Source organism: Lagenorhynchus albirostris, chromosome 4 (genome assembly GCF_949774975.1).
Source record: "Lagenorhynchus albirostris chromosome 4, mLagAlb1.1, whole genome shotgun sequence".
Classification (NCBI taxonomy): domain Eukaryota; kingdom Metazoa; phylum Chordata; class Mammalia; order Artiodactyla; family Delphinidae; genus Lagenorhynchus; species Lagenorhynchus albirostris.
In genome coordinates this window covers 105,507,642-105,525,748 of record NC_083098.1, presented here as the reverse complement: position 1 = coordinate 105,525,748, position 18,107 = coordinate 105,507,642, and the positions used below count along the sequence as shown (strand labels likewise).

General features: G+C 38.9%; 1 protein-coding gene and 1 long non-coding RNA gene across 2 annotated transcripts; both read left to right on the top strand.

The window, feature by feature from the left end:
• Positions 1-1,470: 1,470 nt before the first annotated feature.
• LOC132519420 (uncharacterized) lies at positions 1,471-8,139 on the top strand. The gene is made up of 3 exons (XR_009540160.1): positions 1,471-1,607; positions 2,416-2,566; positions 7,747-8,139. It is a non-coding gene; the product is annotated as an uncharacterized LOC132519420 (long non-coding RNA).
• A 411-nt stretch (positions 8,140-8,550) lies between these two features.
• FAM200B (family with sequence similarity 200 member B) lies at positions 8,551-11,238 on the top strand. Its single transcript, XM_060147345.1, is given in 1 exon segment — positions 8,551-11,238. A coding segment is annotated over 1 exon segment (1,971 nt). The 3' UTR covers positions 10,522-11,238.
• Positions 11,239-18,107: the final 6,869 nt, after the last annotated feature.

The window sequence follows — 18,107 nt, the reverse complement described above, 5'->3', positions numbered from 1 at the left end:
CAGTAACTTTTAAGGTAAGAACCTGCCCTCACCAATCAAACCATCCATGACTACCTTCAAATTCTACTGTTGCAACACTTCCATCACCGTGGTCCAAGTGCTTTCTGTTTCAGCTTATTAGAAAGACTGACCGATTTCTCCTTAAGTATAAGATAACTTAAACACCTCGCTTTGTACACCCATCAGTCCGCTCAAGCAATAGACTTTCCAGTTTACCCACTGCTGGATGCCAACTGAGACCACTTTGCTACTAACAGAAGCAATAGTAACTTTGGCAGCTTTCAAGATTCTTTCTCTCTGCCTGGAAATAGTGGACCCAAGCAAGTTCAACTCACACACAATGCCCAGTTCGTTCACCCCAATCAAAACACTTAAAATTACATCTGGTTTTATGTTAACCTTTTCTGATACTTTAGGACACTTGCTGACGAATGCACAAAATAAACCGAGATGCAGCACAGATGCTCACAGGCACAGTTCCAAGCTATGGGGGCTAGATGCTGAGATGCTGAGTGTATTTCCAGGGAAGGAGCCTGGCTGTGCCACTCAGGCTGCTGCGTCTGCGCGCTGCCTCGGTAAAGGCTCCCTGCAAAAAAAAAACGCTGAAGGCTAAGCATACCAAGTACTATCGCTTTTCGCCGTTTTTTTGTAAAAGTGAAAACCCTCCAGATTTCCTTCAGTTATGAAAACACGTACTAATACAATACAGGTCTTTTCTAAAAGCGAAGTGGCCTAAATTGAATTTTTGAAAAGTGGGGGACACCTGGATATTAACCTGAAAAATAGTTTGGAACAAAAATGAACTTCTTTGCACTGACTTACTTTGTTCCTAAGAAACGTGTTTTGTTAAAATCATTACAGGGCAGAAATACAAATATATATATATTTAATATACATTTTATATCTATTAAATGAAATTCACATTTATGTTAAAAATCGGTGAACTTCTAACTTAGAGACACAAGTCTACTATGATTATAAAGAACAATATGGTTCTCTAAATAAGTAAACAAGGTAAATGATAGCAGAATTGAAAAAAATCTCTGTAATTCCCTTACAAAGACTGACAAATTAACGTGCTAACTGGTGTACCAGCGGGGCGGCAAGGGGTGGCGGGGATCGCCGAGCCGTAGGTGCGGCTCAGCGCCACCACCAGCTTCGCCCGGTTCTGATGCGGCTCCTGCGCCAGCTGGAAGGCCTCCTTAATCGGCAGCAGAACCCGGCAGCAGAACCCCATGGCGCCAGAACCCGGCCGGTAAGAATCTGTCGGCTCTCAGCCGTATCTGGCTCGACTGACCACGGCCAGATTTTCTGCAGACAAAATTCAGACTTCGGTCAGCCGGCCGCGGACAGCCGAGGGCGTGGTTACCGCCAGAAAGCTCAAATAACTCCCGCGGGAAAAGGCAATACCGCGAGACGAACGCGAGAGCAGGGGCGACTCTTAGCTCCGCGCATGCGCAGAGGGCCGAGCCAGCCTTTTTCCGGCTGGAAGTGTGATTTCTGTGAGTGTTGAGGTTAGACGGGAAGTGGTGTTGTGTAGAGAATGGGGGGCGAGGCGCACCGCGAGTCGGCAGGCGAGGCGCGAGGCTCGCGGCGCTCGGCTGGAGGTGAGAAGGAAGAAAGGCAACCTCTGGTGGGAGTGGTCCGGAGTCCGCTAAAGGGAGACATTCTGGGGTTCGTTGGCGGGAGGCACGTTTTGCTTTTGCTCAAGGGGCGAATGGACATCTACCGGGGGAAGGGGTCAGCGATCCGGGATCCGAGGGAAGATGTTCTCGGGTCACATGAAGGGGTCAGGCTGAGGTTCTTAGGCCTAGTTAGGTCCCTAGAGAACTGGAGCAAACGGGAGTCTCCTGGGAAGAGGGTTACATTCTAATCTACTTAAAGCTCGTACCTGCAAGTTCCTACTCTTGAGGCCTAAGTATTACTGATGTGTGCACAATGGCAATACAGGAAACAAAGGATAATATCAGAGACGGAAAGAAGGTAATTTTAAGTTACTGGTTATGGGACAGGTTTGCAATGCCTTCAGGAAGGAATCAAGCTTTAAACATCCCTTTTAAAAATAGAATATCTTTAGACAGACAAAAAGTTGAAATAAAACTATAACTAATACATATGTACTTGACACCCAACTGGAGAAATAGTTATTATATAACTGGAGTCCTTTGTCTGCTCCACCTAGTCCCGTTATGTTCCCTCTTGACCAAGGTAACCACGCTTTTAATTTTGGATTACATATAGTGCTGTTTTGCGTAGTTTTAACAAGCAGAAATGTGTATATCCTTTGGCAGCTTTCTTTAACTTAATATAAGATTTGTCAGTGTTATGTAACTCTAGTTCATTCCTTGTAACAGCTGAACAGGTGTTCCCTTATATGCATATATCACTATCCATTTTCTTGCTTTGTATCCCCAGGACCTGGCACATCGTAAATACTTACATCTTAGTTGATTGGATGAATGCTGTAGCATTTGAGCTAAATCATGAAGAATGAATAGGATTTCAAATGACTTAAGGCAAGGGGAATACCAGCCAGAGCGAAAGCAGAATCATGAAAGTGCATGAGGTATTTCAAGAACTCCCATAGTCTTAGAGCTTCAAGTGTAGAATAGTATGGAGATATGGGATGAAGGAGAAACCTAGAGAGATAGGATGAGGCTTTAAGAGGTAAAAATTCATGGCAGGGAATTAAAGACCACACCTGTCAAGCATCATAGCAATAATGATCATTGCATTAAGCATGTAAGGCAATCATGCAGACCTGCTTAAAATCCTAACACATTTTCCTAGTCCATTCGTAGCACCACTTTTGTAAACAACTATTTCATACCTTATTCTGTCAAACTTGCAACATTTTCTGCTTCTGACTCCCATTTAGCTGTTACCTTGCATCCTCTTTCAGTTAGAAAAGGACTTCCCCATGCTTTCATCCCCACATCTATCAGGTCTATACCCTAATATATTATGTCTGCTATTATTGTAGGTGTATTGTCTGCTTGAGGAGAGAGAGTAAGCCCTTTAAGAATACTTTTTGGATATAACAGTCTGAAGCATAGCTGATTATGAACTCCCACAGAGAACTGGATTGAAATGAGAATAGTAAAAATATAAAAGAACAGAATGATTTAAAGACAATTGTTTTTGTCTAAAAGAATAATTACTTATTGTAATATAAATGAGATATTAGGATTTTTTTTAATGTGTTTCTTATTTTCAGGTAGATTTAAGTGTTAGGCTTTATAAGATAAATCTGAATATAGTTTACATTTATGTTTTTATAAGACCATTGTTTCTAGTATCTAACATTATAAGCAGTTTATTTTGAAATAGAATATCGTTGATCCAATTTTAAAGAATAGGTCATACTAACCTTTGTCTTACATATTACCAAATTGTTCAAATATAGTTTGGTAACTTATTTTTCATTGATTAATAAAAACAATGTACATGGTACAGTTTGCTACAGGTGTCATTCTCTCATTTAATCTTTCAAATACATTTACTGAGTACCTACCATTACAACAAACACTGTTCTAGGAACAGGTCATTATTATTGCACCTTGGTATATAAGAAACTTTCAGCTACAAGTATTTGGTCACCTTAATTGAAATTCTCTCCTAAAGAATGGCTAAGATAGATGCACACCCAATTAAAGAGCATTATTGCTCTGAAATGTGGTTATATATCCACAACAGTCAGCCTCAACACACACATCTTAAGCATCAGTGCACACATCTATAGATTTTTGAAGTTTTGGCCAGAAAGGACCTGTCCCAGCAGAACCCATCTGGCTTATGGAATCACACATGTAGTTATTCATGCTAATGTATGTATATGCTCTGATTTACATTGAGTTCTAATTGAGAATATCTCTGTTTAAAGTTCCAAAACTTACGGTTAGACCAAAACCCTCAGGTTTGAACCTGTCCCTCCAAATTCCTGTGACTTGCCATTAAGGCACCTTTCAGAGACATAGATAAAGAAAAGAGAGGGCAAACAAAAGACTTTGGAGAACGTTTTAACACTGTTTCTCTTTATAAGGTAAATGTCTATAAAATATCTGGGGAGAGGTGGCATACAGGATAAAATTGTAGTGGTTTGAAATTCATGTGGAGAGAAGGAACATTAAAAACAAGTGAGCATCCTTCAGTATGACAGGAAGAATCAATAAATGTTCTATTTCAGCTGTTAAGGGCAGTTATATATCTGAGTCAGATTGCTTCAAGGCTGTTGTGAATTGCTCTCCAGCTCTTTTTATTCATCAAAGAGATTTAAATGCAGTTGCTTTTTCAGCAGTTTAGTTCTGATTTAATATATTGATGCTGTCCACCATTCTGTGACATCCAATAGGCGTCTGCCATAAACTCTTTAGTCCTACTAACTACCTTGGAAGACAGGACATAAGACCTCCAAAGAAAAGCTTTGCCTGTTTCTCACACCAGGCCCTGCATTCCCCCATATGTACTCTTTTTAAAGTGTAATCAGGTACCATATACATTAGATCTCTAGCAACTTGTCCTAGTTAAAGCATTCATAATATAATAACTAATCAAGTTGATATTTCCAAGCCCCTCCTAAGGCAACCAACACCTAAAAATGCCACCATCCTAATAAACCCTGACCTTTGCCCCTATTTGTAGGTCTTCCTGTTGACACTAATGCTTTATATTACTAAACACAGAAAACTATGCCAAGAGACTGCTAGCCTAGAGACAAGGTTATACATTTTGATCTCTTGCATATTACAACTTAACCCTACTCCCTATAGCAAAGTTTTCTCAGATGACTCCTGCTGCCACCTTCCTGAAGCTGCATTCCAACAACATTGTTCTAGAATGCCATTTAAAGCTTTTAGTCTCATATAAAATATCTGCTCCTAAATTCAAGATTTAGTATTTGTCCAATGCCAAACTGACCAAATAGTCTTATCTTGACAGCTCCCCACGTCACTTTTCTCACTGAATTATACTAAATTGTGTAACCCATCTCACCAGCCACCTTTACCCCTCAGTTCTGACTTGGTTCTATTTATTGGCAGTTCATATCAGAGACATCAACAGAATAACTCAGTACCAGAGTAGGCCATCACAGCTCAGGAAATCCTAGAGCAGTCCCTTTGGCATTATTTGAAGTCTGTCAGCATGTGTGAATTACGTTAACAAAAGCTGGCACCATTGCAAAAAAAAAAAAGTTGAGCAACATCTATGCTTTATCTATAAAGCATAATCTGTGCCCACAATATTGACAAGCTCCAGCAACAAAAGGATACACAACCTTTGCCGGGATCCTCTTTAAAAATGTACTTGTACATACGATGCAGCAGTCAGGTTCCTTAGTATCTACCCAAAGGAGTTGAAAACTTTTGTCCACACAAAAACCTACAACCAACGTTTATAGCAGCTTTATTCATAGTTGCCAAAATTTGGAAGCAACTAAGATGTTTTTCAGTAGGTGAATGGATAAATAAACTGTTATAGCCAGACAATGAAGTATTTTTCAGTGCTAAAAAGAAATAAGCTATCAAGCCATGAAAATACATGGAGGAACCTTAAATGCATATTACTAAGTGAAAGAAGCCAATCTGAAAAGTCTATATACATATAATTCCAACGGTATGGCACTCTGGAAAAGGCAAGACTGTGGAGCTGAGCTGGTAAAAAAAAAAAAAAAAATTCGGTGACTATTATAGATTGGTGGCAGTGGGAGTGGGGATAGGAAAGAAGGGAGGCAGAGGCACGGGATTTTTAGGGCAGTGAAAATACTCTGTATGAAACCATAACGATGGATACATGTCATTATACATTTGTCAAAATTCATAGAGTGTACAACACGAAGAGTGAACCTTATGTAAAGGGTGGACTTCGGGTGATTATGATGTGACACTGTAGGTCTATCAGCTGTAACAAGTACCACTCCGGTGGGGGATGTTGGTGATGGCGAAGACTGTGCATAGGTGGGGGCAGGAAATAGATGGGAAATCCCTACCTTTTGCTCAGTTTTGCTGTGAACCTAAAGCTGCTCTTAAAAAAAATAAAGCTTATTAAAATTTTAAAAAGTGCAGTATACATGACATACTGTAAGTCCCCTTCAAGTTTACTGTTAAAAATAAGTAATGAAGTCTCAGGGAAGAATCTCACTAAGGCCTTCTCCATCTGGCAACATCTTTCTTGTTTCAAGGTCACCATCCACTCTGATGCCTCTTTCAAAGCTGGCTTTATTAAAAGATTAGGCCACCACATAAATACAGTGGTGACAGGCTGATGAAAATCGATGGCGTTCAGATAATTTGTAGCACATTTTGCGTGCTGCCTGGTATTCCTGAAACCTATACCTTACTTGTGTACTGTATGATACCGTTTCACTCACAGGTGAAGGATGGGTGATAGCTAGAATGACAAATATTTAGTGTGTCCCCAAAACTGAAGGATTCCAATCTTCCTCTCAAGTGATTGGGGGAATCCATTCACCAGGCAAGTAATAAAAGTTATCTCGAGATACGGGTGTTTCAGCTTTAACACTATGACTTAGAAGAACTCGTGGAATGCAAAATTTATGCTAAAATATAACAGACATTATGTGGAAAATAGATTAGGGCCAAATTTTGCAACTTTGTAACCAGAACCAAGATGAAGTAAAAATGATATACCTATGATTTGTTTTAATCAGGTATGATAAGGCAAACAGACACAGAAATGGCTGTCATGAAGTAGGTAGTTTTTACACAGATCCCTAGAAACAGGAGGTAGGGCATGCCGAGCCATGCCATACAGGGCGGCCACATGGGAAGCACCAGGATTGGGCAGGAGGGAGAGGGGGTGGAAGGGGAAATGTGGAAAAGCCCGTACTGTGGTTTTCTCAGGAAGGAATTGGTCAAGCAGGGTAAGCAGGTTTCAGATTGGCTTTTTTAACAGTTTCACCAGGATTCAGGGCATGGGCGCTGTCCGTAGTTCATGGTTACCTGGCCCTGGGGTAGTTAGGGCAGGGGAGTATCTGGAGAATAAGAACCTGATTTGGGAGGGTGGGAAAGTGGGGGTAGGGCTGGCTCTGGACTGGTTAGTTTGCATATGAAAGTTGTGTTCCTGGGTTGAGCTATCAGTCAAGTTGTTTGCTATCTCTAGGAATTACCCAATCCTGGGAGGATTAGTTCCCTCTATGATTAGTGAGAACCCACATGCCAGAGCATCAAGAATTACAGAAAATAAGAAAATCTAGTTAATGCAAACAATCCTGATAAAACTATTAACACTTAAAATGTTTAATTTCTAATAAACACTACAGTAAATGTAAGACTTTACCCTTCCTCCTCCCCCCCCAAAGTGGCATTACTTGATGGAGAGGTTTGTAAGGAAGTGCTGTATTATGCTGATAAGACCCAAATATCCTAAGTTCAAAGAGAGCAGTGCGGGAAGTACTTACGAGATGGGCATGGCCAAACTGAGCTAAGAGGAAATATATATAGTGAATGAGCTGTGCTCCTCCATGGTTTCCTGTGTTTAGCTTTGTGGATGTACTTTGCATCTCCTGATGCGACTCCCAGGTCTTACATCATTTTTTCTATCTCCCAATCTTGGTTGAGGTGGTTTGCCTTACAGAAAAAGGCCTAAGCCTATATAACATTGTGTTGAGAGCTACCAGCTTTTTGCTTCAGCACCCATGACCTTGGATTCTGTAAAGGTCCCTATAGCTGGCAACACTACTTCTCTGTATTGTAATGCTTAATGTCATATCTCTGGTCTTATTCCCAGGTCAAGGATGCATTCCAAGACAGTTCTAAAAATATGTCACCAACTCCAACCTTACAGTTGACCTAGCCATGGAAAACCTCATTGGAACCTGATGAGATCAGACAATACTGGCACTCTTAAAAACCCTTCCCATCAAAAAGTATCAGGAATGAAAATCAGGAATGATATATACCTACCACTTCAAGAAAGTCTCTGTATCAGCCAGCAGTTTAGCAGATCAGCTAGTTTCTTTGGTCATCAAGCAGACATAGTCAAGCCACTAACACAAAAGAGGAAAACGTCTCTGTGTCAGTGTTTTTCACATTATGCATGTGACCCATTTAGTAGGTCATGAAATCAATTTTGTGAGTCATGACGAACATTTTTAAAAACAAAATAAAATATAAAATATCAGAGTGGTTTGCATGAATCCTTTGCCAGAATTATACACCTTGCAAGGAATACTAAGGTCATAAGTTTCAATATGTGGAAAGATATTTGATGGAGGGGATATGATTAGTAGAATGTACATTGATTGCCTAAGAAATGGTTTTTCAATCATTTTCCAATGATGTCTTATTTGGTTTTCATAACAACAAGGTTGATCTGCAGTCTAGTTGTATATTACCATGACTTGCAACTGTATATAAAGTATGAGATGTTCCACTGAGATTCATTTGCAAACTGCAATTTTGGAAAGATGTTATCTAGGCTGTAAAAAAAAAAAAAATATATATATATATATATATATATACACACATATATATATTAGTGGCAATTATAGTTAGTGGCAATTATAATATTTTATTCAAAATTGCTTTTAAAATGGATCATTTCTTTTTTAAAAGAAAGAGGAATAATGAAGCAAAATATTCAGAAGCATGTTCAAGTTCTACTGCTGGATCTGGAAGTATGAATAGTGACAATATTGATAAAACTATTGACTCTAATCTGCAAACATCAACTTCATTTGAGCCATGTTTCAAAAAGAAAAAAGTAACTGCAAGGCGTTATAATGAAGATTATTTAAAATATGGTTTTATCAAATGTGAAAAACCCTTTGAAAATGACAGACCTTAGTGTCTTATTTGTAATAATATTCTTGCAAATGAAAGCTTAAAACCTGCAAAATTAAAAAGGCACTTAGAAACACAGCATGCTGAACTTATTGATAAGCCTCTTGAATATTTTCAAAGAAAGAAAATAGATGTAAAGTCATCAACACAATTTCTTAGCTGCTCTACTACTGTTAGTGAGAAAACCTTATTATCATCATATTTAGTTGCATATCGTGTGGCAAAAGAGAAAATGGCTCACACAGCTGCTGAAAAAATTATTCTTCCAGCATGTTTGGATACGGTGCGTACAATTTTTGATGATAAATCTGCTGATAAATTAAAAACGATTCCTAGTAATAACACAATATCTCTTCAAATTTGTACGATTGCCGAACATTTAGAGGCAATGCTTATTACTCGGTTACAGTCGGGAATGGATTTTGCAATCCAGCTTGATGAAAGCACAGATACTGGAAGCTGCACAGCACTTTTAGTCTATGTAAGATATGCGTGGCAAGGCGATTTTATGGAGGATTTTTTGTGTTGTTTAAACTTAACCTCACACCTAAGTGGATTAGATATTTTCACAGAATTAGAAAAGTGCATTGTTGGTCAGTATAAATTAAACTGGAAAAACTGCAAAGGAATTACAAGTGACGGAACAGCAAACATCACTGGAAAACAGAGCAGAGTAATTAAAAAATTGCTAGAAGTTACTAGTGGTGTGTGGAATCATTGTTTTATACATCATGAAGCATTAGCATCCAGAGAGATTCCACAGAAGCTCATGGAAGTATTGAAAAAGGCAGTGAAAGTTGTTAACTTTATTAAAGGAAGCTCATTAAACAGCCGACTTCTTGAAACGTTTTGTTCGGAGATTGGAGCTAATTATACCCACTTACTGTTTCACACCAAAGTTCGTTGGTTGTCTCAAGGGAAAATACTGAGCAGGGTTTACGAACTCAGGAATGAGATCCACGTTTTTCTTACTGAAAAGAAGTCTCATTTGGCAACTATTTTTGAGGATGATATTTGGGTAACGAAACTGGCATATTTAACTGATATTTTTGGCATCCTTAATGAACTACGTTTAAAACTACAGGGGAAAAACAGTGACATATTCCAACAGGCCGAATGTATCCAAGGATTCCAGAAGGCGTTACTGTTGTGGCAAGCGAAGCTTAAAAGCAATCGTCCTAGCTACTACATGTTTCCAAGGTTTTTGCAGCACATTGAAGAGAATGTTATCAATGAAAACATTTTGGAAGAAATAAAACTAGAGATATTGTTGCACCTCACTTCTCTCTATCAAACCTTTAACTATTTATTCCCAGAAGAGCAATTTGAAACATTAAGACAGAATTGTTGGGTAAAAGATCCGTTTGCTTTTCGAAACCCAGAATCAATAATTGAGTTAAACTTGGTGCCTGAAGAAGAAAATGAATTATTGCAGCTCAGTTCTTCATATACATCGAAGAATGATTATGAAACACTAAGTTTATCAGCATTTTGGATTAAGATAAAGGAAGACTTTCCTTTGATAAGTCAAAAGAGTATCCTGCTATTATTACCATTCACAGCAACTAGTTTGTGTGAACTAGGATTTTCGGTCTTAACCCAGTTAAAAGCAAAAGAAAGGACCGGATTAAATGGCGCAGCAGATATGCGAGTAGCATTATCCTCCTGTGTTCCAGACTGGAATGAACTTATGAATGGGCAAGCACACCTACCACGTTAAATAAATCTTTTTTTTTTAATTGGAGTATAGTCACTTTACAATGTTGTGTAAACAAATCTTACCTGGTTTTTGTTTCTGCAGTTCTCATTTTGTGATTTTTTTTTATCTGTTGTATTTAAATGTTAATATAGCAGTGTATGTGATAATTTTGTTTTTATTTTTGTTATATTTTAATACTAATAAAATCAGTGTAATTTTATGTTCATTGAACAAAAATTTAATGAACTTCTGTTAGAGGTCAGGTACCGTTCTAGGCACATTTGGGATACGAAATGAAGAAAACAGAGACCATTCTCTAGTGGAGCTTATGTTCTGGCAAGGAGAGAGAGAGACAATAAACATAATAAATAACCTTTATAATATTTAGACTTTAATAAGTGCTATAGAAAGTAATAAGAAAGGAAGTCAGGGAACTATTTGGGGACCAAATCATGAAGGGCTCTAGACCATTATAGGGGCTCTGGATTTTTGTCAGTGAAATGGAGAGCAGTTGGGTTCTGTGGAGGAAAGACATGATGTGAATTAGGTTTTAAAAAACTCACTCTGACTTCTATTTTGAGAATAGATTGAATTATATGTTACCTCTTTAAAGAGGTCTTTCCTAACCACTTTAGTTTGGGTACATCCTTCTTTATTCTTCCTTTTATTTCTTTGTTTTCTTGGTAGTATGTAATTTGTAATAGTTGTATTTATTTATGTGATTACTAGTCCTGTCAACCTGCCACCTTGAAATGCATGCTCCATAGGAGCAGAGATCGTGTCATCTTGCATGATACATAGTAAATGGATATTCCATTTACATTTGTTGGAGAAAAAAATCAATAACATCTAATACCTGTAACATGAGGTCATAGTCCCAGGAATAATAATTAAATGTATGGCAAATTTCTTTGCCATTTTTACATTAAAAAATCTGATTTTGTCAGATAATCTCTATAAGCATCCCCAAACGGCATTGATTGATGTTGCTTCCTCACATCATTGCTGGAAATTAAGCAATTTAATTGCTTAATATGTCTTCCTCAAACTAATTTCAACTTCTGCCTCTCTTTACATATTTCCTGACCCCACTGGGTGATGTTTCTTTGGGCGTGGTCTTTCTCTAAAATCATATAGGTTAGCAGCTCCTTTCCATCAGCCACTCTTGGCATTATTGAAACTTTGATTTTTCAGATTTTCTATTCTATTAAAGGTAATAGATTTTCCCCCTTATTCATGCTTAAAATACAGTTGGAAGACAGTTTTCCGTGAGTAGCTCACATTTCTGCACAGTCTGGATCCTCTGAATGAAAGTATTGGTGTTTAAGTTAAGAATACTTGTGTAAGGAGACATTCCAGAATGGTGAAACTAGAGACATCTTCCCAAGAAACATCCCAGGGAAGTAAATATAAAATCTTTTCCTACCTCCCTGGAAACATTTGCGTGCATTCCAGGAGTAATGAGTGATCTCCCTGTAAGGAAGGGTGAGAGGATGTACCAGCAGCCCCCACTGTGTGCAGAGCTAACACCTGTGGGAATTGGGGCATGGGAAACCAACCCACGATGCTGATCTGGCTCCTTTTTTTTTTTTTTTTTTTTTTTTTGCTATGAGTAACAAATTGTATCTCTGACCCAAAGGTCTTGTGTCTTTATGTCAGTATATGTCACTTCTACAAAATCCCTTTTACTATGTACAACATATTCACAGGTTCCAGGGATTAAGACTTGGCTATCTTTACGGGGGACCATTATTCAGCTTATCACAGTCCACTGCCAGTCCGCGAAGACTCATACATCCCACATGAGAAATACCTTCACCCATTCCAAGGCCCCCCAGAGTCTCAGCCCATTACAGTATCAACTCAAATCTAAAATCTCATATCTAATCATCTAAATTATGGGTGCAGTTCTGATATAATGTGTCCTGGGGCAAAATCCTCTACCTGTGCTGCTGTGAAACTAGAAAGCATGTTTGTGCTCTAGAAATACAGTGGTGGGACAGGCATAGAGTAACAGATCCATTCTCATTCAAGAAGGGAGAAAATGAAGAAAAAGAGTCAGTTAATTACTTTTGAAGTCCACCTAGGCAAACTCCATTAAGTTTCAAAGCCTGGAAATAAACTTACACGGCTCATGCCTCTGCCCTCTGGACCCCTGACTCCACTCTTTGGAGCTTTCCACCCTTGGAATCATCCTTTTTCATGAAGAGTAACATATGTCTGCCACCGAGTGGTTTTTCTCAGCATGTTTTCTTCCTGTAGAATTTTGAGAGTCTTTTCATTTTTGCCCTCTGTCCCTCTTAGTCCAACTTGACAATGTTTCTGTTGGTATAGCGTTCTCAAAAACTTTGTGGGTCACAGAGATTCACTTTACTAAAAAACAGGCTACTTCACAGATCTTTCCTGAATAATTTCATCTGTTTTTGGCTTCTGAGTCTTACACCCCTTCAAAGAGCCCTCTATGTACTTGAATGTACTAACCTTTTGTACTTTCCAAGTACTAGCAAAAGGCTATCCACACTTAAAAATGGTTAAGATGATAACTTTTATGCATATTTTACTACAATTAAAACATTTTTAATCAAAAAAGAAAAAGCTGTGCGACTACATCATTGGCTTACTCTGCAGAGCATGCTTTCTTGGCAGTGGATCTCTTAACTTCAGCATTGTTTGCAATCTGTGTAGGCTGAGAATTCCCCAAATCAAATTCTGCTTCCTTTTTGTAACAGTTCTCTCCGCTCCTCTCTCACATTTTACTAAAAGCAACCAAGAAGAAACCAGGTCACACCTTCAATATTTTCCTTGGAAATCTCAACCAAATACCCAAATTCATTGCTTAAAAGTTCTGTTTTCTGTATAATTATAGGACACAATCTAAGCTTTCTACCATTATATAACAGATCCCCTTCCCTCCAGTTTCCCAAATCACATTCCTCATTTCCTCTGAGACCTCACCAGCAGTCTTTAACACCCATATTTCTACTAACAGTCTGTTCAAGGCAATCTAGGACTTTTCCATCATGTTCCTCAAAATTCTTCCAACTTCTACCCATTACCCACTTCCAAACCACTTTCATATTTTTAGTATTTGTTACAGTAGAGTTGCCATAGTTTGGAGCTAGAAAAACATCTTTTTTCTGATGACTGAACTCACCTCACCCCTTCTCCAATCTCTCTTCTTCTTTGGGGCAGCCTCCTTGCAGACTCTGGCCAAGACTAGCCAAGAGTAATAATCCTGTGCTAATGATGTCCCAAGCTCAGTCTTGGAACTGAGGACAAAGGGAGGCAGAAAGAGGGATACTTTCAGATACCAAAACCTGTATTCATTTCCTACGGCTGCTGTAACAAATTACCACAATATTAATGGCTTACAACAACACGAATTTATTCTCTTTTGGAGGTCAGAAGTACAATGATAGTCTCATTAGACTAAAGTCAAGGTGTCAGCAGGGTTTGTTCCTTCTGGAGACTCTGGGGAAGAATCTGTTTCCGTACTTTTTCAAGCTTCTAGAGTCTGCCTGCATTCCCTGCCTCACATCTTCAAAGCCAGCAGCAAATCACCTTCAAATATCTCTCTGCTTCCATCATCACATTGCCTTCTCTGTACGATCGCCTCTCTGGGTGATTGCCCTTCTCTTATGATTACATTGGACCCATCCAGACAATCTACTGTAATCTCTCCATCTCAAGATCCTTAAATTAATCACATTTGCAAAGTCCCTTTTGCTATGTAAGGTAATGTATTCAGAGGTTCTGGGGACTAGGACACGGACATCTTTGTGGGGCCATTACTCAGCTTACCACAACCCAAAATAAACAAGGAACAAATAAGCTGTTAATAAGTATTTGAAACATTCCTTGAGAGGACACTATGAAACACTGTTCTAAAAAGTTCAAATTCATGATATCTCTTGCTTCATCCTCAAACAACCAAAAATGCCAACTAACAAACAAGACAAAATTTTAAATAAGGAAGTTCAGAAAGTATTGAAAGCTCTTGATGTTCAAGAGCACAAATTTCAGAGAGCACTGAAATCACAACTAACTGCTGAACAATCATTGACAGAAAGACACTGGAACTCACCAAAAAAGATACCGCACATCCAAAGACAAAGGAGAGGCGACAAAGAGATGGTAGGAGGGGTGCAATCACAATAAAATCAAATCCCATAGCTGCTGGATGGGTGACTCACAAATTGGAGAACACTTATACCACAGAAGTCCACCCACTGGAATGAAGGTTCTGAGCCCCACGTCACGCTTCCCAACCTGCGGGTCTAGTAACAGGAGGAGGAATTCCTAGAGAATCAGACTTTGAAGGCTAGCAGGATTTGATTGCAGGACTTTAACAGGACTGGGAGAAAGAGACACTGCACTCTTGGAAGGCACACACAAAGTAGTGTGCGCATCGGGACCCAGGGGAAGGAGCAGTGACCCCGTAGGAGACTGAACTAGACCTACCTGCTAGTATTAGAGGGTCTCCTGCAGAGGTGGGCGGTGGCTGTGGTTCACTGTGGGGACAGGGACACTGGCAGTGTAAGTTCTGGGAAGTACTTTTTGGCGTGAGCACTCCCAGAGTCCGCCATTAGCCCCACCAAAGAGCCGGGTAGGCCCCAGTGTTGGGTCGCCTCAGGCCAAAAAACCAACAGGGAGGGAACCCAGCCTCACCCATCAGCAGACAAGCAGATTAAAGTTTTACTGAGCACTGCTCACCACAGCAACAGCCAGCTCTACCCACCAACAGTTCCTCCCATCAGGAAACTTGCACAAGCCTCTTAGATAGACAGAGAGCAGACAGCAGAAGCAAGAAGAACTACAATCCTGCAGCCTGTGGAAGGAAACCACATTCACAGAAATATACACAAAATGAAAAGGCAGAGGACTTTGTACCAGATGAAGGAACAAGATAAAACCCCAGGAAAACAACTAAATGAAGTGGAGATAGGCAAACTTCCAGAAAAAGAATTAGAATAATCATAGTGAAGATGATCCAGGACCTTGGAAAAAGATTGGAGGCAAAGCTCGAGAAGATGCAAGAATGTTTAACAAAGACATTAGAAGAATTAAGAACAAACACCTAGAAGAATTAAATAACAAACAAACAGAAATGAACAATAAAATAATTGAAATGAAGAATACACTAGAAGGAATCAATAGCAGAATAACTGAGGCAGAAGAACACATAAGTGACCTGGAAGACAGAATGGTGGAATTCACTGCCATGGAACAGAATAAAGAAAAAGAATGAAAAGAAATGAAAACAGCCTAAGAGACCACTGGAACAACATGAAACACAACAACATTCACATTATAGGGGTCTCAGAAGGAGAAGGGAGAGAGAAAGGACCCGAGAAAATATTTGAAGAGATTATAATCAAAAACTTGCCTAACATGGGAAAGGAACTAGCCACCCAAGTCCAGGAAGCGCAGAGACTCCCAGGCAGGATAAACCCAAGGAGAAACATGACGAGACACATAGTAAACAAATTGGGAAAAATTAAAGACAAAGAAAAATTACTGAATGCAGCAAGGGAAAAACTACAAATAACATACAAGGGAACTCCCATAAGGTTAACAGCTGATTTCTCAGCAGAAACTCTACAAGCCTGAAGGGAGTGGCATGATATACTTAAAGTGATGAAAGGGAAGAACCTACAACCAAGATTACTCTACCTGGCAAGGATCTCATTCAGATTTGACAGAGAAATCAAAAGCTTTACAGACAAGCAAAAGCTAAGAGAATTCAGCACAACCAAACCAGCTCTACAGCAAATGCTAAAGGAACTTCTCTACATGGGAGACACAAGAGAAGAAAAGGACCTAAAAAAACAAACCGAAAACTATTAAGAAAATGGTAATAGGAACATACATATTGATAATTACCTTAAACGTGAATGGATTAAATGCTACAACCAAAAGACACAGTCTCGCTGAATGGATACAAAAACAAGACCCATATATGTGCTGTCTACAAGAGACCCACTTCAGACCTAGGGACACATACCAACTGAAAGTGAGGGGATGGAAAAAGATTTTCTATGCAAATGGAAATCAAAAGAAAGCTGGAGTAGCAATTTCTTATCAGATAAAGGAGACTTTAAAATAAAGAATGTTACAAGAGACAAGGAAGGACACTACATAATGATCAAGGGATCAATCCAAGAAGAAGATATAACAATTATAAATATATATGCACTCAAAATAGGAGCACCTCAATACATAAGACAAATGTTAACAACTATAACAGAGGAAATCAACAGTAACACAATAATAGTGAGGGACTTTAACACCTCACTTACACCAATGGACAGATCATCCAGACAGAAAATTAATAAGGAAACACAAGCTTTAAATGACACAATAGACCAGATAGATTTAATTGATATTTATATGACATTCCAGTCAAAAACAGCAGATTACACTTTCTTTTCAAGTGCACATGGAACATTTTCCAGGATAGATCACATCTTGGGTCACAAATCAGGCCTCAGTAATTTAAGAAAATTGAAATCATATCAAGCATTGTTTCTGACCACAGTGCTATGAGATTAGAAATCAATTACAGGGAAATAAATGTAAAAAACACAAACGCATGGAGGCTAAACAATACATTACTAAGTAACCAAGAGATCACTAAAGAAATCAAAGAGGAAATCAAAAAATGCCTAGAGACAAATTACAATGAAAACATGATGATCCAAAACTTATTGGATGCAGTAAAAACAGTTCTAAGAGGGAATTTTATAGCAATACAAGCCTACCTCAAGGAACAAGAAAAATCTCAAATAAACAATCTAAACTTACACCTAAAGGAACTAGAGAAAGAAGAACAAACAAAACCCAAAGTTAGTAGAAGGAAAGAAATCATAGAGATCAGAGCAGAAATAAATGAAATAGAAACAAAGAAAACAATAGCAAAGATCAATAAAACTAATAGCTGGTTCTTTCAGAAGGTAAACAAAATTGACAAACCGTTAGCCAGACTCATCAAGAAAAAGAGGGAGAGGACTCAAATCAATAAAATTAGAAATGAAATAGGAAAAGTTACAACAGACACTGCAGAAATACAAAGCATTCTAAGAGACTACTATAAGCAAATCTATGCCAATAAAATGGACAATCTGGAAGAAATGGACAAATTCTTAGGCAGGTATAGCCTTCCAAGACTGAACCAGGAAGAAATAGAAAATATGAACAGACAAATCACAAGTAACGAAATTGAAACTGTGATTAAAAATCTTCCAAGAGGAGCTTCCCCGGTGGCACAGTGGTTGAGAATCTGCCTGCTAATGCAGGGGATACGGGTTCGAGCCCTGGTCTGGGAGGATCCCACATGCCACAGAGCAACTAGGCCTGTGAGCCACAACTACTGAGCCTGTGTGTCTGGAGCCTGTGCTCTGCAACAAGAGAGGCGGAGATAGTGAGAGGCCCGCGCACCACGATGTAAAGTGGCCCCTGCTTGCCACAACTAGAGAAAGCCCTCACACAGAAACGAAGACCCAACACAGCCAAAAATAAATAAATAAATAAATTAATTAAAAAAAAATCTTCCAGCAAACAAAAGTCCAGGACCAGATGGCTTCACAGGTGAATTCTATCAAACATTT